Source organism: Pristis pectinata, chromosome 7, assembly GCF_009764475.1.
Source record: "Pristis pectinata isolate sPriPec2 chromosome 7, sPriPec2.1.pri, whole genome shotgun sequence".
Classification (NCBI taxonomy): domain Eukaryota; kingdom Metazoa; phylum Chordata; class Chondrichthyes; order Rhinopristiformes; family Pristidae; genus Pristis; species Pristis pectinata.
Window position 1 is genome coordinate 93,565,613 of NC_067411.1, and position 23,040 is coordinate 93,588,652.

At 41.1% G+C, this 23,040-nt stretch overlaps 1 protein-coding gene across 4 annotated transcripts in view; it reads right to left on the reverse strand.

Moving 5' to 3' along the window:
• Positions 1-9,617, reverse strand: part of rhobtb3 (Rho related BTB domain containing 3) — a 72,871-nt gene extending 63,254 nt beyond the window's left edge. For all 4 annotated transcript variants that reach the window (XM_052020141.1, XM_052020145.1, XM_052020140.1 and 1 more), the window contains exons 1-2: positions 9,241-9,617; positions 8,807-9,032 (exon numbers count right to left, since the gene is read on the reverse strand). In XM_052020141.1, the coding sequence (XP_051876101.1) occupies positions 8,807-9,032; positions 9,241-9,242 (228 nt within the window). In that variant the 5' untranslated portion in view covers positions 9,243-9,617. The remainder of the gene's footprint in view (positions 1-8,806; positions 9,033-9,240) is intronic.
• Positions 9,618-23,040: the final 13,423 nt, after the last annotated feature.

The window sequence follows — 23,040 nt, forward strand, 5'->3', positions numbered from 1 at the left end:
CAGTATGAAAAATGATGCTAATATTTTCTGAGCATTTTATCATCAGGATCCAGAGTAGTAGCTGTGTCTCTGCAGTGGCTACCATGCCCCTCTCTAAAGCCTCTACATACTGGAAAATTAACTGCCGATCATTTAATGGACTCATGAATCATTGGAGGGATGCAGTCCCTCAGCTACCAAGGGCTGCCTGTTATGAGTACTCTTTTGATAGTATTAAATGGTGGTGTTATTTTATATAACTTTTCATAGTAAATATGCATTGCATTTTAATTTTTTAATACTGCAAAAATGATTAAAAGTGATCAAAAGTTGTATGATGTTTGAATGGACTGCTTCTAACATGGCAAATGATGCACTAGTATGCAAGAACATGTGTTGTGCTGACCAACATATTGGCAAAGTCATTAAGTCTGTTCATGGCAATCCCTAATATTACAAATCATTAACCAACAACACTTACTCTCATTCTCCCTCCATATATTTGCCCAACCTGTTATTTTCAGCTTTTTCTGTTTTTACACTTTATCAGAAGGATTATTGAGATTGACAACCTAGCCTGAGCATTGCAAATAAACAGCCTCACAGCCACCCAGTTATGTAGATAACGTTCCTGCTTCATGCTTATAATAAGAACACATCTTTCATAACTTTTTTTTATTTTATTGTCAATTTATTCTGACAGGTCCCATCCACAAGGAAGATGTGCAAATTACAGAAAAAAAAAATCAAATCACAGTGGCCATATATCAGACTTATATTTTTGGAGAAACATCTTTCAGCGCAGGACATTAATTTGGTATGAATTTCAAATTCATTGAGGAAGCTTTTACTAAACATTAATTTTGGGAGCTCACGTCAGTAATGTAGATCCATTAAACTTTGCAGATATGCCAATAAAACAATCAGACAACAGCTGATCTTTGAGATAACTGCATCCCAAAGATAAGATATCTTTACTAGTCACATGTACATCGAAACACACAGTGAAGTGCACCTTTTGCGAAGAGTGTTCTGGGGGCAGCCCGCAAGTGTCGCCACACTTCCAGCGCCAACATAGCATGCCCACAACTTCCTAACCCGTATGTCTTTGGAAGGTGGGAGGAAACCAGAACACCCGGAGGAAACCCACGCAGACGCAGGAAGAACGTATAAACTCCTTACAGACAGCGGCCAGATTTGAACCCAGATCGCTGGTTCTGTAAAGTGTTACGCTAACTGCCTGCCCAGAGTGTGTAAGATGGTTGCAGCAGCAGTCCATCTACCAGTATTTCAACCGAGAGCCTGTGAACATCAGCAGATTTTCAACAGCAAAAATGTGCCACTTGGAACTGAGGTGATTGGGTGCAGGGCAAGCAAGGGGCAGATGTCTAGTGGTCATAGACCCATCCAGAGAAGACAGCAGAAGATCAAAGGGCCACTAGACTGACTGTATGACAGCAGTGGCAGAGATTGGTGGGTTACTGAACCTACTGGGTAGACGGGTCATCTTGGGGAGAGATCTGAAGGGGAGAGCAATCAGGGTTGAGATCGTGAGTGGAGTAGAGGAAGTTCGTTGGAGGGTTGGAGTCCCAAGGACAAAAGCATATGCTCCCTAGTAAGGAGCTAGTCAGGTATTGCACAGTGAAAAACTGGTTGTCCTGGGATTGTCCACAAATGTTCCAATTTCCCCTGCAGTCTAAAGGAGTGTTTCAAAGAAAACAGCAAAGTTTGATGTACTTCTGATTCAAAATCATGTCAGAATCATGCACAAAATGAGCAGAAAATTTTCACATTTCATTATTATCTGTCTCTCTGTTGTAAGTCCATTTTCAGTACTATGCATTGAAACTAAGTGATCTTTGTCTATATTTCAATAGGAAAAGAATGGAATAGACATGATTTTGGGTAAGAAAGGAATAAATGTAGAAGATCTGATTTGGAACATAGATACAAGAAATCAGGCAAAGTTAAATTATCTGATTTGCTTTTTAGTTTAATCCTCTGTTGTACATTTTGAAATTATTGTCATTGGTGCTATCAGTCAGAGGGTAAGAATAGCAAAAGAAATGTGGTGGCAGATCTTGGTAAGAAACAGTGTCTACCAACAGCAATATTAAGATATTTATTAGTCACATGTATATTGAAACACACAAAGAAATTTGTCTTTTTTCGTTACTGAGAATGTGCTGGGGGCAGCCCATAAGTGTCACCATGCTTCCAGCGCCAACATAGTATGCCCACAACTCCTAACCTGTCCGTCTTTTTGGAATGTGGGGGAAACCGGAGCACCCGGAGGAAACCCACACAGACACGGGGAGAACGTACAAACTCCTTATAGACAGCGGTGGGAATTGAACCCAGGTCACTGGCAGTACATTCTAATCTCAATCCTCCAAGAATAAATTGACGACAAACAGGAATTTGGAAATCACTGAAAGCAAAATATGTACAAATCTTTCCCCAATTCTCTGCAGGCAAAAATGAAGATGTTCTGAAAGATAATGACATAACAGAGATCTTGAATGTGACATTTGTTGTAATCCTAAGATTAATTGCAAATGGTCAAATAAGCAATCCATGAAAGGCACAATATACGAGTTCCAAAAATCTTATGTACCTTCAGGCAAATAAATAACAAATACCTTCCCTAGTCAAAATTAGACTTTCTTGTTTCAGGTCAAGGCTTTCTAAGAAGGTCAAGGCAAACTCAATAAATTACTGGCTGGAATTGGCCGACTCATTGGCTATATTAAGCACTCAGGGTAAGATTACCAAAAATCTACACAAATGCTTTGAACTGCTAAAGACAGTTAAAAGGAATGACTGCACTTAAATTCTACAGATACTACAAACAGGTGTTTTTGAAATATTTGTTTACCTATTATATACCAGGAAAAAAAATTAATTTCTACATACTCATCTTGTGGAAGACAGAGTGGTGCGATTTTACTAGACACAATACCCTGACCAGTGATAAATGTTTGGCCAGTTTTTAAACAAGACAGTTGACATACTTCCTCTTCCATCCTATGGATACTCAACCAAAAGCAATTGCTTTTTTTAAAACTGCCCTAACATCAAAAAGTCAATTACACCTGTATTACTGAAACATCATAATTATCCCTCATTGTAAGGGCCTGACGTAAAATTTGTGGGGTTCACTTTGCAGTGCAGCAGCTGAATCAAAGCCTCTTGATCTCAATGAAACAACCAACACGATTATCCATTTTGCATGATCATTACTGATGAGAATTCATGCAAAATTAATGATGCATGTCATGCCCAGTGCCAGCTGCACTGGGGATGACTCAGCAATCTGTGGGCCCACAGCAAAAAATATTAAATGGTTCCTGCATGTATTTCACTGATAACAGAAGCAAAATTTCTTCTTCTGTTGCTTGTTTTGTTAGAAAATTCTAACAACAACATACACTTCCTCACCTTAAAAATATACAATAGTAAAAGTTAATAAAATTCTTCTGTTGTACCTATTAAATAGTTTTCACAGCAAAACTGTGGTCTTATTCTAGTGGGCAAAGCTGCTAAGATGGGTGAGGGGTCTCGTCTACCAGATTTCAAGCCATACCATCACACTTATGTCTACTCCCAAAGTTACTTTCCATTGGTCCAAAACTGCAAGTATATGTGTAATTTGAGGCCATGCCAAAAATATTCACAAACGAAAAATGGAATTTGAAAAAGCAATGTGATATTGTTTCATGAAGGAAAACCCTTGGAAGCACTATGGCTTACTATTTAAGGCATTTGCTAAATGACTCCTAATGGTTTAGGTGTATCATATTGTGGAAGAACATTAATTTAGTAAAACAATAACTTTCTCAAAACCTTTTGTAGCAGGAAGTCAAAGATGCAAGTTGTGATTAGATACTTAATACATACACTTGTGAGAATTGTGTGGTTAATTAAGAAGTTCTCAAATAACATCTTTTTCAAAACAGTTTATTTAAAAAAAAGTAAATTCTAGTCTAGATTACTTGCATCTCACTTGTCAGATCAATTTTAAAATCTCAGATTTGAGATTCTGAACTCCCTTTGATTCATCATGGAGTCACAGAATCACACAGTGCAGTAACAGGCCCTTCAGCCCACTGAGTCTGTGCTGACTATCGCTTCAATTCCTTCTGTTAACTCCCTTCTGATCATTCAACAACAATCAACAACTACTCGCACTTCAACACAGATTGGATAATCACTTCATGGAACACCTATGTTCAGTTACATTGTAATTTTCCAGTGATTTGTAGAGTAACTATTATAATGCAATAATAAAACTATCTCCAATTTCCAATGTCAATGGGATCTTATCTTGTGTTTTTTTTGTAAATGTGAAGTTCTCCTACTTGAGAACATACAGTTAATTGATAGAAAATACTTTTGGTAGAAGATAAAAGCTAGCAAAAGAAAGATTAGGTTACAAATGAGGTGGTTTAAATCAGTCTAATCCCCATTAAAGCACTGGGGAGAAAGTGATTGTAAAAAGAATGGAACATGAAATGTTTGTTCCTTCAAAGCAGCTTTCTCCACACACCACATACTAAATACACTCTCATAACTAATTTAGTCATGGCAAAAAAGTTCTTCATTAATTGCAGATGATACCACCGTTGTAGGCCATATCTCAAACAGCGATGAATCGGAGTACAGGAAGGAGATAGAGAGCTTAGTGGAATGGTGTCATGACAACAACCTTGCCCGCAATGTCAACAGAAGAGCTGGTCATTGACTTCAGGAAAGGGGGCGGTGTACATGCACCTGTCTACATCAATGGTGCTGAGGTCAAGAGGGTTGAGAGCTTCAAGTTCCTGGGAGTAAACATCACCAACAGCCTGTCCTGGTCAAATCACGTAGAAGCTACGGCCAAGAAAGCTCACCAGCGCCTCCACTTCCTCAGGAGGCTAAGAAATTTGGTTTGTCCCCTTTGACTATCACTAACTTTTACAGATGCACCATAGAAAGCATCCTATCTGGATGCTATCAGCATCCGCTATCAGCAACTGCTATCTATCAGCAACTGCTCTGCCCAGGACCACAAGAAACTGCAGAGAGTTGTGGACACAGCCCAGCGCATTACAGACACCAGCGTCACCTCCTTGGACTCTGTCTTTACCTCTCGTTGTCTTGGCGAAGCAGCCAGCATAATCAAAGACCCCACCCAACCGGGATATTCTCCCTTCTCTCCTCTTCTATCGGGTAGAAGATACAGGTGCCTGAGGGCAGGTACCACCAGACTTAAGGACAGCTTCTACCCCACTGTGATAAGACTATTGAACAGTTCCCTTATACAATGAGATGGACTATGACCTCACGATCTACCTCGTTGTGACCTAGCACATTATTGCACTGCACTTTCTCTGTAGCTGTGACACCTTACTCTGTACTGTTATTGTTTTTACCTGTACTACACCAATGCACTCTGTGCTGACTCAATGTAACTGCACTGTGTAATGAATTGACTTGTACGATCAGTTTGTAAGACAAGTTTTTCACTGTACCTCGGTACAAGTGACAATAATAAACCAATACCAACAATATTCAATTCTTGTAAAACTAGGCATTTTTATCCATCTTCACATTTCTATTGACATCCTGACCTGCTCTCTAACTTTCATTATTCAATGACATCAGGTCTAATGTACACAATGCATCTAGTGTATACAGTACATATCATTTAATATGGATGGTTTATTTTCCAGAATCCTGGCATCTGATACTTAGGCTGTCTGGAGTCAAAATTTTAACATTAAGATAGCATTAGTGAGCTGAAAGTATTTGCTGAAGTAATAGTTTGGAGGGTGGATTCGCAACTAAATCCCATCAGAACACATGAATAGAATTGTATTACTTAGAGGTGGGCACTGCAAAAGAATAACCATGGTGGATCGTCATTGAAAGCCAACAGGTTGATAATTGTTGCTCAGGGACAACCCACTCTATTAGACTGGGCTGCATTCCATATTACTCCAATAGTAAGTAGGTGACTCCTAATGGATCTGACATGATAAGGGTTCCAACAAGAAGGGCCTTTCACCATCTCCATGGAGTCACTGGACACGGGCTATGAACATGCCTTTCCAATGTAACCCATATCTTGAGAACAAACCAAAAGTGTTGAAATGTTTACCTGGTCTAAACAAGATGCCCAAAATTTCTGTCATTTAGCAAAATCATTTTTGATTGTTAAACTAAAATGAAATGAAATGGAATCATACTTGCACATACTATTGCAAGCTATTTTGAAGAAATCTCTTTCTGGCTTAGAAATTATACAAATAATGGTCCAAGAAGCCAAATATTATTATTTGTGAGAGCAATTTTGATAGAATGAAAGGCCCATTTTATATAACCCTTATCATCAATTTTGCAGTTTAAAGCAGCTGAAGATAGATTCAAAATTTCCAAAGGTATTTAATTTTGTCCCTTTGAAGCAACTATAATGAATCTCGGGGAGTCCTTCTTTTTGTGTTAACAGTTCTGAAACTTGAAAGAGTTAAGGATATTTAAATGAAAATTTCTCATTGCAAATATTCTTTACTGCTATAATAGAAAAACTAAACACCCTAAGACAGGGTTTATTCAAAGTATTTCCTTCAACTCTTACTTATTTTTCTATATTATAACAAAAGTCAATATCCATTTGACACAATGGAAGGGTGCTATCATCTGCCTAATTTTTGACATTGTGTCCCATTTGATATCTTAATCGACATATTTCACTTGGGTGTTTTTAGCTTTCAATTTTTTTTTCCTTTAAAATGTTGCATTTTTCTGTTGCTTCCATGAGGTAAAGCTTTTCCCATGTAATTCCTAAGTGCCATACTCAGCTGTTGCCAAGGAAGGTCTTGTGATCAGAATTCTGTGCTGCTCATCAACCTGAGTTCTCATTTATCAGAGCTGATATGCACCTGTGTACTAACTGCCAAGCCTTAATGCATCAAAAAAGCAATATTCCATTCATACAGTGCCTTTAACATTTGTACTCTTCCCTTCTGGTAGAAAGAATAAACACTGTCACTCTTAGCTATGTTAATTGGATACACACTTGCTCAATTACTGTTATGATCCTGTTGTTTGTTACATGAAACTTACACTTCATTTACACGGGCTAAAAATAGATGCCCAAGCAGTTCCCAAAACAGTACAGTACATTCTGATTGATTTACTTCTAAATACTTACTACCCAAGAAAAGTGATGTGGATATTAAGCAGCACTATCTGTACTATAGTTACTGAAATATGGAATGCACAATTTCTTCCCCTGGACATTTAAAAATATAACAAGAATATAGATAAGAGAAAACTTATTTTCATTACCTTTTATAGCATTGTAGCCAAGACCAATATTTTTATTTTTATGAACTTTAAATAAATTGTGGATGATAATTTGAAAATACTTTAATTGCACTTCAATCTCTGACAACTAATTTCTTTCTCCCTTAACACATTTCCAGAAGCAAAATCTTGTTCTTCTAAAGACGTGAGTTATGACTATGTATTGTAATAGCAAAAGTTTATTTTCCATGGCGTTGTTCACAGGTAGCTTAAAATCTGAAGCATGTTTGTGCTACTTATCTTTAAAAGAAGTGGCCTAATCCTTTAACGTCACTGTACAATGACCTGTTAGGAAGTGTAGGCAGAGTACTGTAAAAAGGCATCTCCTGAAGTCAGCCGATGACTGATTGTTAAGGGAAGTTTAAGAGTTCTTTAAAAATGCCTTTTTTTAAAACCTTGAGGAAAAACCAGAAAAGGTAGAAAATAACTGTTTTTCTTTCCCTTTAAAAAAAACCAGGTCATTTTATGATTTATGCTAGAATAAGGTGAAATCAAGCAGACTGTGGCTTTACTCTCAAGAATTTGGAAGAACGAAAGGTGATCTCATTAAAATATTATCAAAGTTCTTAAGGGGCTTGGCTGGGCAGATACAGAGTTGATGACTCCTCTGGGCTGTGGTGTCTACAGAGGAAAATAAGGAGTCAGCCTTTCAGTCTGAGATTAGCAGAATTTTTTTTCCACTCAAAAGGTAGTGAACCTTTTGAATTCTCTACCTAAGAGGGCTGTGGACACTCAGAGGCAAAAGTATATTCAGGATAGAGATTTCATAGTCTTTTTAGATATTAGGAGACTCAAGGAATATGCACCAAAGTAACACTGGGGTAAAAGATGTTAATGAAGGACAGGAGGGGAGTGGAACAGTGGGGGAAACCAGCTCCCGTTTATCTCTTGTTGCTTTGACACTTGTGATGTCTTGACCGCAAAGGGAACACAAGACTTTGGTATTTGCGAGATACGAATTGATTGATAAGTAGCACCGCTGGAGAAATAATGTCAAACAAATGTTTCAAAAATAAGGCAACGACAGAATATCTGCCGTTAACGAGCCTCTAATAAAATCACATTTTGGAAGTGCAAACTTTAAAACTGCTCGCCCTCAGTAAGTGAATGGTCAGGTGGACCTCCTATCGCAGAATAAAAGGGGAGTGGGGGATAGTTTAGCGGTTGGGTGGGATGTGGAGGGAGGGGGTGACTATTATGTTTGTTCTTCATCAAGAGACAAACTTCGCGTGGGTTTAACATCTGAACATTTTATTAACCAACACCCCAGCCTGGCTGTAAAAAGAGAGGGAAAGCAAGCCAGTCTGTTGTCGGTTAACAAAATGTTCAGATGTTAAACCCACGCGAAGTTTGTCTCCTGATGAAGAACAAACATAACAGTGACCAGAAATGATTCAATCGGACGGGGGCTGCACACTCGTTACACGGCGCTCCTGGGTTAGAGGTGGTCCCGTTCGGTAACTTGTTGCTCGCTTACCCAGCTCGGGCAGTCGTGAATCAGCACCCTCACCCTGCCGAAGACGTACGCTTGGTACTCGACGAAGGCAGGGAAGGTGATATGAGTGGCAAAGCCCAACAGCCGCCTCTCTTCGATGTGCCGAATAATCGCATGTCTGCCGAAATAGGTGGTGATCAGATCCGGCTCCTGCAGACTTTCTTCAAAGCCCCCTTTCTCGTTCCCCAGAGCCACAATACGAACCGACCTGAACAGGCGAGAGGTTTATAGCGAGTCAGTGGGATCAACATCAGCCGTGCAGTGCGCGGCGGGCAACCGGCGGGGGCTTTTGTGCCGCCGTTTCCCCAGAGCGAGCCACCCCAGCCTGACTTTTTGCATCGATCGCGGCTGAACCAACACACACACACATAAAAAAATAAACACCGACCATCTGCAAATCTGCGCCTACAACTTACATGCTTATTATTCTGTGGGCAGCTGATCGAAAGCGGGAAGCAAACGGCGCGATTTATTCATAGTTCTTTCCGACCAAAATAACAAAGAAACTAGTGGGTCAGCTGAACCGGGCAGCCGGGGTCTGGAGACGGTGAACTTTAGCCGCCCTGTCGTGCTCCGAGCGCTTCTTGCTGACCGACCAAATGACAGTTGCCGCTGCCCGCGTCCGGCGCCCTCGGCGGTCACTGCGCACCGGACAGAGATTATATTTATATCTATCCACACAAACCCAGGTCCAGTCACAGGCTTCCGAGTCCTGACGTCAGTGAAGCTCACCAGACAGAGAGAGAGAAAAAAATTAGGTTTAAATCCTTTCGCAGAACGCAAAACATACAATGCGAGCGGCCGTGAGATCTACTCACGGGTCAGACGTGGCGAATCCTGCTGCGAACTGGGGTCTCAATTAAACAGGCAGAGAAAAGAGTGATGCTGATCGATTACGTAAATAACACGAGAGGGAGATTTCATCAGCAATCCGGTCATTTGGAAGGATGGGGGGGGGGGATGGGGGGGGGGGAGATAGAAAAAAAAGCCGCCGATTGTGGCAGCGAGGTTGTATGAATGTGCTCTGTGTGTCCTCTAACGCGTGTGTCGCAGACAGCCGAGGGCTCTCTCACTTGACACCATTGTTTGGAACTGGTGACCTGAGTGAATAATGCAGGAGTAATCGAGCATCAGCACTTTTAATGCAGCGGATGGTTTTCCTAAACTTTCCACCCCCTCTCCCCCCCCCCCCCCCAAATGTATTCATTCCACCTTTACTGTCAGGTCTGGACAGAGCTAACCAACACAGGCCAATAATCCTAATGTTGTTGCGACGCTCCAGAGGTCCTACCAAACATGGCAATGATCCACTGTAATATAATACATCCTTATAGTGCGAGGAGGGTTCGGGGGAGGGGGTAAGTGATAGTATAACGGCAATGCCTATGTTTACCGTGTTCCCTGAACGTAAGTACATTTGCAGCGTTATATAAGTTCTCAAAGTCCCTGTTCCCACAAGAAGAGTAGCAGGGACGTTAACATTAGCACTTGACAGAGTGTGGCAACAAAGAGCCCTGGTAACATTGAAGTCATTGGGCATTAAAGGGAAATGGCTGAAGTTGTACCTCACACAAAGGGTATGGTTATTGGAGGGCATTGTACCCAGGCCTGGATACCACTGCATTGGTATCACCCTTAGGGCAGTGTCAGGCATGGTAGTCTAGCGGTTAGTGTAACGCTATTACAGCGCCAGTGACCTGGGTTCAATTCCCGCCACTGTCTGTAAGGAGTTTGTACGTTCTCCCCGTGTCTGTGTGGGTTTCCTCCGGGTGCTCCGGTTTCCTCCCACATTCCAAAGACATACGGGTTAGGAAGTTGCGGGCGTGCTATGTTGGTGCTGGAAGCGTGGCGACCCTTGCGGGCTGCTCCCAGCACACTCTACGCAAAAGATGCATTTCACTGTGTGTTTTGATGTACATGTGACTAATAAAGAAATCTTATCCTTGGTCCAATTACTTTCAGCTTCTTCTTCAGTGACCTTCCCTCCATGGTAAGGTCAGAAGTGGGGTTATTCACTGATGATTGCACAATATTCAATTCCATTTGCAGCTCCTCATAAAAGGAAGCAATCTATGTACGTACATAGCAAGACCCAGACAATATTCAGGCATTAGTTGATAAAAGGCAAGTAAAATTCTTGCCCTAAAAGTGCTGGGCAATGGCTGTCTCCAGTGGGAAAGTATCTAACCACCTACCCTTACCATCGAGGAGTTCACAACCATCAAGCCTCCTAGAGTCATCATCGATGAGAAATTTAACTCCTAGGCATTCGGTTCACTCTTCGCCCTACCTCCTCCCCAACTCTCTTTCATCACTTACAAGTCAAGTCAGAAATGATGGAATTCTTGCTTGCCTGGATGAGTGCGACTCCAAAGACACTCAAGAAATTTGACACAAGGAGACACTGCAGATGCTGGAATCTGGTGCAACACACAAAATGCTGGAGGAACTCAGTGGGTCAGGCAGCATCTGTGGAGGGAAATGGACAGCCGACGTTTTGGGGCAGCCCCCTTCATCAGGACTGGAGAGAAAGAGGGGAGATAGCCAGTATAAAAGGGTGGGGGTAGGGGGTGGAGCAAGAGCTGATGGGTGATAGGTCAATCCAGCTGGGGGGGGGGACAGTGATAGGCACGCTGGTCCACTGACCTCTCCTATCAGATTCCATCTTCTTCAGCCCCTTGTCACTTCCACCTATCACCTCCCAGCTTCTTACATCATTCCCACTCACCCCCCCCACCTGCCTATCTTCCCCCCCCCACTTCACCTGGATTCACCCATCATCCACCAGCTCTGACTCCACCCCTCCCCCTGCCCTTTTATAATTGGATGTCTCCCCTCTTTCCAGTCCTGAGAAAGGGTCTCAGCCCGAAACATCAACTGTCCATTTCCCTCCATAGATGCTGCCCGACCCGCAGAGTTCCTCCAGCTTTTTGTGTGTTGCTCAGGAACTTTGACATAATCCAGGACAAGGGCAGCAGGTGCATCGGAACACCATCAGCTGCAGGATTCCCTCTAAGTCACACACCGTACTGACTTGGAAATATGTCACCATTTCTTCATTGCTGTTGGATCTAAATGCAGATGTTGGCTGTCCAATAGCACTGTAAAAGTGCCTTCACCAGTAGGATTGTAGCAATTCAAAATGGTGGCTCACCACTGCCTTCTCAAGGGTACTTATGGATGGGCAATAAATGCTGGCTTTGCCAGTAATGCCCACATTCCATAAAAAAAATGTTTTAAAAGCTCAATGCCCTGAGACACACAGATTTACCTGACTACCTTGACTCACTCTATTGCCTCTGTTGTTGGACTGGTTGTCCAACATTGATCCTTCTTTTAATACAGGAAATGAAATATTTAACAATGAATTGCATTTGTATAGCATCTTTAATACACATCTCAAACTACATCATGGAACCGCAGCAAGGCACAAATTGGCTCTAAGCCAACAACAGAGAGATTAATATGGACTAAAACCTTAGTCCAAGAGGTAACTTCTAAGGAATATCTTACAGGAGAAGGAGAAACAGAAAAGTTAAAGAGGGTTTGACACTAGCTCATCTCCCCAGTCATGAGTTCTATCCTCTTTCTTGTTCATCATCACAAACACCATTTACTCTTGTAGTCATAGTCATTCCATCTTATATCTTCACCTGATTCCCCCCCCCCACCCCACCCTACATGCCAATCCTACTAACAGAATGAAGATATATGGACATTTTCCCATTTTCTTGCACTTTGGCCCATATCCCTCTATCTCCTTCCCATCCGTGTACCGGCTCAAATGCTTTTTAAACGCTATGATTGTTGATGCCGCCACCACCTCCTCTGGCAGTTTGTTCCACATACCCACCACTTCTGTGTGAAAAACCTGCCCCTCAGATTTTCTTTAACTATTTCCCCCCTCACATTAAGACTATATCCACTGGTTTTAGACTACCCTACCCTTGGAATAAGAATATGACTAACTTCCATTAGGTCACCTCTCATCGTCTTGTGCTCCAGTGAGAACAATCCTAGCCTATCCAACTAAAGGCACCCATTCCAGGCAACATCCCAGTGAACCCCTTCTGCACTCTTTCCAGCACTTCCACATCCTTTCTATAGTGTGCTGATCAGAACTGGACACAATATTCCAAGTGTGGCCTAACCAATGTCTTATGTAGCTACAACACAATGTCCCAACTATGAAGGCAAGGAACATAAAAGCCTTCTTCCCTCCTCTATCCACCCACATCAGCATTTTCAGGGAGCTATAAATGCACCCCAAGGTCCTTCTGAACATCAGAGCTTGTAAGGTCCCTGCTGTTTACTATATATATCCAGCTTGTATTAGGTGACCCAAAATGCATTATCTCACACTTGTCTAGATTAAATTCCCTCTGCCACCACTCTGCCCAACTTTCCAGCTGATTGATATCCCACTGTATCCTTAGGCAACCATTCTTGCTATCTACAACTTCATGTCATCAGCAAACTTACTAATCAGACCACAGACATTCACATCCAAGTAATTTATATACGTCACAAACAACAAAGGTCCCAGCACCAATTCTTGCTGTACACCACTTGTTATAGCCAATTTTGGATCCACTTTGCCAAAGCACCTTGGATTCCATGTGCCCTAACTTTCTGGAGCAGCCTACAGTATCAAAAGCCTTGCTAAGGTCTATGTATGCCATGCCTACTGCCTTGTCTTCATCAATTTTCTTAGGAACCTCGTCAAAAAAATGTTGGCACAACATCGTGGGCCGATTGGCCTGTACTGTGCTGTAGTGTTCTATGTCTATAAAACTCCAATTTACGAGGCAGGATTTCCCATGCACTGACTCCCCCTATCAGTCTCTGCCTTTCCAAGTGATCATAAATCCTATCCCTAAGAATTCTTTTCTTGTAGTTTCCGTGCTGCTAGCCCACCAGCCTGTAGTTTCCTGGCTTATCCCAAAGGGCTCACTTGATATCAATTTCCTATACCTGACATATGCTTCCTTCCTTTTCCTGACCAAACCCTCAATTTCCTTTGTTAACCAAACTTCCCTAATCTTACCATCTTTCCTTCTTGCCCTTATAGAGACATGCTGACTCTGAACGCTTACTATTTTCAACATCATAAATCCAAGCAAACTCATCTCCAAACTCCTAGACCTAGGACTCAACACCTCCCATTGCAACTGGATCCTTGACTTCCAACAGACCGCAATCACTGAGGATAGGCAGCAACACCCCCACCACAATTATCCTCAACACTGATGCCCCACAAGGTTGTGTCCTCAGCTCCCTATACACTCACGACTGTGTGGCCAGATTCTGCTCTAACTCAATCTACAAGTTTGCAGATGACATCACTGTAGTGGGCTGAATCTCAAATGACAATGAGTCAAAGTACAGGAAGGAGGTAGAGAGCCTGGCAGCATGGTGACATGACAACAACCTTTCCCTCAATGTCAGCAAAACAAGAGACCTTGACTTCAGGAAGTGGGCAGAGCTCACACTCTTGTTTACATCAATGATGCTGAGGTGGAGATGGTTGAGAGCTTCAAGTTCTTAGGTGTAAGCATTACCAATAGCTTGTCCTGGTACAACCACATAGACACCATGGCCAAGAAAGTGTATCAGTGCCTCTGTTTCCTCAGAAGGCCAAGGAAATTCAACATGTCCCTGCTAACCCTCACTAATTTTTACAGATGCACCATAGAAAGCATCCTATCCAGATGCATCATGGCTTGGCATGGCAACTGCTGTGCCCAAGACTGCAAGAAACTTTAGAGAGTTGTGGACACAGCTCAGCACATCATGCAAACTAGCCTCCCCTTGTCTACACTTCTCACTGCCTCAGAAAAGCAGCAACATCATCAAAGACCCCTCCCACCCCAGACAGTCTCTCTTCTCCCCCCTCCCATCGGGCTGAAGATACAAAAGCCTGAAAGCACATACCACCAGGCTCAAGGACAGCTTCTATCCCACTGTTATAAGATCTTGTACGATAAGATGGACTCTTGACCTCACAATCTACCTCGTCATGGCCTTGCATCTTATTGTCTGCCTGCACTGCACTTTCTCTGTAACTGTAACACTATATTCTGCATTCCGTTATTGCTTTTCCCTTGCACTACCTCAATGTACTGATGTTGTGAAATGACCTGCATGGATGGCATGCAAAACAAAGTTTTTCACTGTACTTTGGTACATGTGACAGTAATGAATCAATTACCAACTTTGCTTTTCAATGCCTCCCGCTTATCAGATGTTGTTTTTCCCTCTCGCTGTGGTCCCCACTCTACTTTTGCCAGGTCCTGTCTCACACAATTGAAGTCAGCCTCCAACTTAAGTCTGACCTTAACCTTTTACTTGGGAATAAGAAACACAAAATAACTTCATATATTTGGAAGCAATTCATAAGACTAATTCAGTATTGTCCTTCTTAATAGTGTGTATGCTATGTTTGTTAAATAATTGAATACACACAATTTCATAACTTACATTACTCAGACTGTCATTTTGAGTGCAACAGATTAAGAAGGGCAAGCACTGGTTGCCTGATGTCATCAAACCTCAGAAATGTCAAATTCCACATTGAGACTTATTTTCAGTTTTATCCCCACTTGTATTTTCTATCTAGACTGTGAAGGACTCACAAATTTGTTTCAGGAGTTGGTGGTTACATTATCCTAAGTCAATATAATGCATGTTAAACTAACGTAGTAAAACAAATACCTATGTGCTGTTCGATTCACATAGTTAAGTTTTGTTTCAGTTTGGATCACATGTAACAACAGTATTTCAGTTCATCATAAAAACAGATTGCAGCTCAGTGCCATTTCTCAAGATGATTCCTACCAACAAAAAAAATACAGAAATTAAACCACAATGGGTAGAATGCTTCAAGAATGTATAACATTTGAAAGTTTAAATTATATTACTTTGCTTGAACTTTATGCTTACTGTCTGGGAAATATGTTACTCTGCAGGTATTACAGACTTGCAACAGCTACCATTCTATGTTAACTTATTTAACAAGTATACCTCTCTTACATGGCCATTTTGAAACTCTACTATGTGAAGTAAACTACAAACCAATTTTCTGTGCTGTCATGTCTCTTTCTCCTTTGTATTACCCAAGAATTATGGAAGGACAATGCTTGGGTCTGCTGGAGCGTTTACAGTGACTTCAAATGAATGCATCCTACTCCCTCTTCTTAAGCGGGTGATGATTGACAGTGACAGCCAGAAGAAGAGGGCTTTATGCCTTTTCCCCTATCCATTTAAACTGAAGGATCTGAACAGACCTCAGGTGCTGGGCAGTTGGAAGCAAACACCTTATTTTACAGACGAACCAACTCTGAGACCCCTGAGGCCACTGCTCCACAGCTTGTTTCTAGCTAGTTCCTTTTCACTATTCCTCTTTCACATCCTTTATAACTGTGTCATTTAGTCTGCATTGTGGAACCTTGTTCTTTCTGGCAAAATGTATTGTTTCACATGCCATATTAAGGCTGCATTTTGAGCATTGAGTGCAGTTTTGGTCTCCTGAACTGAGTAAGAATATTTTTGCTATGGAGGGAGTTCAGTGATGATTCACCACACTAATTGTTAAGATGGCAAGACTCACGTCTGAAGAGAGATTGGGTCAATTAGACTTATATTTGCTAGATTTTAGGAGAATGAGATCGCACAGAAATCGACAAACTTCAGACAGGCCTAGACATACCGTAGATGCAGGAAGAATGTTCCTGATGGCTGGGGAGTCTAGGATCGGGGGTCACAGTCCAAGGAGAGTGGGGTAAGCCACTTAAGGTTAAGATGAGAAGAACTTTCTTCTCCCAGGTACTGGTAAGCCTGTGGAATTCTCTGCCACAGAAAGCAGTTGAAGCCAAGTCATTAAATATATTGCACTTGGGGCTAGTGGGATCAAGAGATATGGGGAGAAGGGTTGGACAGGGTACTAAATGTGGATGATCAGCCACAGAACATAGAACACTACAGCACAGTACAGGCCCTTCGGCCCACGATGTTGTGCTGACATTTTATCCTGCTCTAAGATCTATCTAACCCTTCCCTCCCACATAGCCCCCCATTTCTCTGTCATTCATTTGGCTATCTAAGAATTGTTTAAATGTCCCTAATATATCTGCCCCCACAACCTCTGCAGGCAGTGCGTTCCATGCACCCACCACTCTCTGTGTAAAAAACTTACGTCTGACATCTCCCCATACCTTCCTCCAATCACCTTAAAATTAAGCCCCCTCGTGTTAGCCATTTTCGCCCTGGGAAAAGGTCTCTGAGTGTCCACTCGATCTATGCCTCTGATCATCTTGTACACCTCTATCAAGTCACCTCTCATCCTCCTTCTCTCCAAAGAGAAAAGCCCTAGCTCACTCAACCTATCCTCATAAGACATGTTCCCAATCCCAGCAGCATCCTGGCAAATCTCCTCTGCACCCTCTCTAAAGCTTCTACATCCTTCCTATAATGACCAGAACTGAACACAATACTCCAAGTGTGGCCCCTCTATTCCTCCACACTGCTAAGATTTCTGCCATTAACCTTGCACTCTGCCTTCAAATTCGATCTCCCAAAGTGTATCACTTCACACTTTTTCCCGGGTTGAACTCCATCTGCCACTTTTCAGCCCAGGTCTGCATTATATCAATATCCTGTTGTAATCTACAGCAACCTTCTACACTATCCACAACACCACCAACCTTTGTATCATCAGCAAACTTACTAACCCACCCTTCTACATCCTCATCCAACTCATTTATAAAATTCACAAAGAGCAGGGGTCCCAGAACAGCTATGATCACACTGAATGGCAGAACAGGCTCAAAGGGCCAAATGGCCTACTTCTCCTCCTGTTTTCTATGATATTATGTTTCATAGCTTTCTTGTATTATCCTCCATCTGTCATTTTCTGCTGGTCTATGTCCTTTTGCAGTCTGTTGTTGTTCCCTTCACTGTTTACCATACTCACAGCAACTAACAATCTGCTGGAGGAACTCAGCGGGTCGAGCAGCACCTGTGGGAGGAAAGGAATTGTCGACGCTTCGGGTCAAAACCCTGCATCAGGACTGAGAGTGGAGAGGAATGTTGGTTTTGCACTTTGGGGTGTGTGCTACCTAATCTGGAGCCAGGCCAGGGGACAGGAGGAAGGTCCAATTATGTTTTATTCTAAATTAAGTTTTATTAAAAAAGGATGTGTTTCTACTACTACATTAAATTGCAACAAAGTGATTATACATTACTGAAACATGAAAGTCTGGAAATTCCAAGAGAATTCTCCTTTCTTACACCAATGGGAGACCAACACATCCTCAAGCGAATTTTCTTTTAAATTTATTTGTTTACAACATGTGGACATCATTGTTAATGTTGGCATTTAGGAATCTGTTACTACTGTAAACTGAAGGGATGGGCCCTGTGTAACAGCCTCACAAAGGCCTCATAGGTACATTGATTAAGGAGGAAAATTGAGTTTGTGCTGACACATTGGAAGAGAATGTAATCAACTGATGGTACAATGAACATAGAGTCATAGAGTTTTACAGCACAGAAACAGGCCCTTCCAGTCCCATCTACCTGCACCTGGACCATATCCCTCCAAACCCCTCCCATCCATGTACCTATCCAAACCTCTCTTAAATGTTACAATCGAACCCACATCTACCACTTCTGCTGTCAGTTCCACACTCGCATCACCTTCTGAGTGAAGTAGTTCCCCCTCAGATTCCCCTTAAATGTTTCACCCTTCACCCTAAACCTATGATGTCTAGTTCTAGTCTCACTCAACCTGAGGGGAAAAAGCCTATATGCATTCACCCTATCTATACCCCTCATAATTTAGTATACCTCTATAAGATCTCCCCTTATTGTCCTGCGCTCCAGGGAATAAAGTCCTAATCTATTCAACCTTTCCCTATAACTCAAGTCCTCAAGTCCTGGCAACATCCTTGTACATTTTCTCTGCACTCTTTTAAGCTCATTGATATCTTTAATAAAAAGTGTCTTCATAGCATTAAAAAATGTCCCTCCATGCATTGAAGGTTTGTCATATAAATGCAGCATGTCTATGCAAGCACTTCATGCATTGTATGCAAATTATACACTCGCACAATGTTAACATTCTACCATGAAAAGTCAATATCAAATGTACACAAACACTTGGAACAGAACAATGACATAGAAAATATATTAACTTTTTACTGTATCAAATTTTAAGGTAAGAGGAAGCATTGTTCTATTAACTAATACTCATAATTCATTTCTCCCTGAATTTCCTAAACAGTTTTGAGTCAAAGAGAAGATGATTTTTGTTGACCTAACTTTTAATATTTTTTCCATTTTATTTTCTTCCTTCCTCCATTTGTTTCCCTATTGAAGACATCATTTCATTGCCAGGGGTCAGGAAGGTGACTTTGTCTTCGATCACTGCCAATGATTCTTTTGATCTTGCTATTAAAGGTGTAGAAAAATAGCCTTCACTTAAAAGCCCTTCCAGATGAGGAATTATGTGCACAAATTTGCCACCCACCAATCTCCAGCACGCTTGAAGAGTCATTGTACAATATTACTGTGACAACTCCTTGAGAAGATTAATTTCTAATGACATTAGTATTATGTGATTGAAGAGCATCAAGATTGTAACTAACTTCTTTCCATGGGTTGCACAGGAATGTGTTAATAAGGTATGGTTTGTCCCCACTCCCTTTTAATCAGTTTAGATTTATGAAACAAATGCCATTTGACATGGAGTAATGTATTTGATCCCCGGAGGAAATGCGAAATTCAATGGGCTGGACAAACATATAATGTGTACAGCAGAGATAAAATAATCACAATCAACAATTAGAACTACAATAAAATCGAGAACTTGGTGTTTGCATTTGTAGCTGTCATTGTAGTGACTTTAATCAGGCAGCTACTTGCAGAGCATGTGAAAAGGACTCAAGGTTCCACTGGTTTAACTGAGGGTGGTGGTTAGTGATGCAGGAAGAGCTTACCATAAAAAGTGAGGGTAGACCCAAACTGTATGCAAATTCCAACAGGTGATAACATTGTAGCAGAGAAACCAAAGCATCTGGGATCTGGGCAAATAGGGAGATACCTGTGCATGGCTTTAATCATTTAAATTGTAGGAAATGCAAGGACTTGGAAGATGATGTGCATTAAGGTGGGGAAGTTCACTGGGATGGAAAAAGAAATGGAAATAAAGTTTTGAAATAGAAAAAGACAAATGAAGCAAGAAATAAAAGTAGCCAGATTATTTATTTTACATGAATAATATTTCCAAAAATAATTAAAATTTGAAGGAATGTAATAGTTAATTTGTGGTACTGACGAACTTGCAATTAGTTGGTAACAATATACCTAGGCTGAAATAGAAAAGACTAATGTTTTGTTCACATCCACTGTGCAAATACAGCAACTTCATAGAAGTGGCAACATGTTACTCTTGCATCAGCTGAACGCACAGGGATTGTGGAATGATGATATAAATGAAGCAACGTCATTCAAAGGCATGAAATCTGCATTTGATTAGTTCTGTGCTGCTGCTTTGGAGGGACCACAAATTTACCCTGGCAATAAATCTTAAGATTCATGTGCTTACTGAGGCTGTTCTGACTCCTAATCTGGCCCACTGGCAGATGGTCGAACCATATGCATAAGGCCCAGATGCCAAGATCAGCACATATTTCATTAATGGCAATACAGCCAATGATCCTATGCACTACAAAGCAAATAACAATGGCAGCAGCACACATACCAATAAGAAAGAGTCACCAGAACCAGTTTCCTGAACTATCTACAAGCCAATAAACAAGTTTATATCTTGTTATTATGTGTCTCTTGAACCATAAACAGCTTTACCGAAACAAATCTTTAGCGATGTAAAAACAGTCTCCATGATGAAAAAATATCTGAATTAATCAGAATTCATACTAAGTGCTGAAAGGAATTCCTTTACCTTTATTTCCTGAATCTAGACCACAGTGCATATGCCGGCAGTAATGAAATTTAAGTATTAACAAGTAATTGAAGTCCATTCATCATTCTGAATATTTATGAAATTATTTTCTTCATTGCAACTAAAAAACTTCGATCTCTCCTCCTTCAAAACTGTGCACTTTCTAAGTCAATTAACAACTGCAGGTGATATAAATTATAATGTTAAGTATTTCAAAATTAGAGTGCTATGAATGTAGCAAGAGACAATCTAAACTATTTCTAGGAAAGGAAATCAATAACTTTCAAAAAGAAATTGGTGTTGAAATTTAATTCCAGACTCTATTTTGGAGGACTTGGATTAAAAATTGGAGACTTCAGCTGAACAGGAAAGATATATTACAAACAGATGTTGTCAAAGCAAAATAATAACCAAACAGTTATTTCCTCTAAGTAAACATTAGTACTGTGCATTGAAGGCAGACTTCCCCCCTTATAAATTTTAAAAAATTTTTTTACATTAAATTTTTACTTACAGCGTGGTAACAGGCCCTTCCGGCCCAACGAGTCCGCACTGCCCATTTTAAACCCAATTAACCTACCCGTACGTCTTTGCAATGTGGGAGGAAACCGGAGCACCCAGAGGAAACCCACGCAGACACGGGAGAACGTACAAACTCCTTACAGACAGCGACGGGAATCGAACCCCGATTGCTGGCGCTGTAGTAGCGTCGCGCTAACTGCAACGCTACTGTGGCTGGTAAGCTGGTCCTGGTAAGAAAATCTATTTTATATAGGTACTGTCAGAAATTTGGAGTATAGCATGGAAATAATGGAATTTTGGACAGCTGATGCAATTTAATACTCAATCAGTCATTTTCATGTTGTTGTAGGACAGTTAGTTCTTGCAGTTAACCTCAGTTACTTGAAACACAAAGGGAGTTCAAGTCAAAATGATCTTGGTTTCTCATCTATTATCTTCCCTGAAAACTCAGAATCAGAATCAGGTTTATTATCACTGACATATGTCGTGAAATTTGTTGTTTTGCGGCAGCAGTACAGTGTAAGACATAAAGACGTAAAAATTACTATAAGTTACAAAAATAAATAAATACTGCAAAAGAGGCATAATGAGGTAGTGTTCATGGGTTCATGGACCGTTCAGAAATCTGATGACGGAGGGGAAGAAGCTGTTTCTGAATCGTTGAGTGTGGGTCTGTACTGTGGTGCCAATACTGAAACTTCACCAATCCCAGGAAATTTATAGCATATGATTTCAAGATATTTTCACTTCAGGTTCCTTGAACTTTAATTCAAATGTGGGATTCAAGTCTTGTCCGATCTTATGGTGTGGTGTATAACTTCTGAAGACCAAGTGTATCATATCCAAGTTTGTTGATTGTACTAAACTGGGTGACAGTGTGGATTATAAGTAGAATTCAAAGAGGCTTCAGGGAGATAGAGACAGACTAAGTGATGAATGATGTCATGACAGATGGAATATAACTTTAGACAGTCATCCACTTTGCTAAAATAGAAATGCAGAGCATTTCTTAAATGGTAAGAGATTGAAAGGTGTTGGTATTCAAAGGCACCTGGGCATCAATCAGTGAAATCAGTGAAAGTTAGCATCTGGGTACATCTCGCAATAAGAAAGACCAACGATATGTTAGCCTTTATTGCAAGGGAGTTTTGAATACAAGAGTAAAGCCACCTCGTTGGAATTGTTTGGGGCTCTGGTTAGACCACATCTAGAACAAGTTCTGATCTCCCTACCTAAAAAAGGATGTACTTGCTATACAAGGGAGAACGACAAAGGTTCACTGGTTGATTCTTGGGATAATGGGGTTTGTCAAGATTAAGCAGATTGGCCTGTAGGGTTTAGAAGAATGAGAGGTGAAGTCATTAAAAACCAAAATTTTTATGGGGCTTGATAAGCTAGAGATGATGTTTCCTCTGAGCAGAATTTTTTTAAAAATGCAGCTGCTGGAAATCCAAAACAAAAACAGAAAATGCTGGAAAAACTCAGCAGGTCAGGCTGCATCTGTGGGAAGAGAAAAACATCAGAAACATTGACTGTTTTTCCTCCCACAGATGCAGCCTGACCTGCTGAGTATTTCCAACATTTTCTCTTTCACCTGCCTGGAATATCTGGAACCAGGGACCACTATCTCAGAAATAGGGATTGGGACCTTCACTTTGAGATAAGGAAAAATTTTTTCCCTCAGAGGGTCATCCATTTTGGTAATTATCTTTCCGATAGGGCTGGGGAGCCT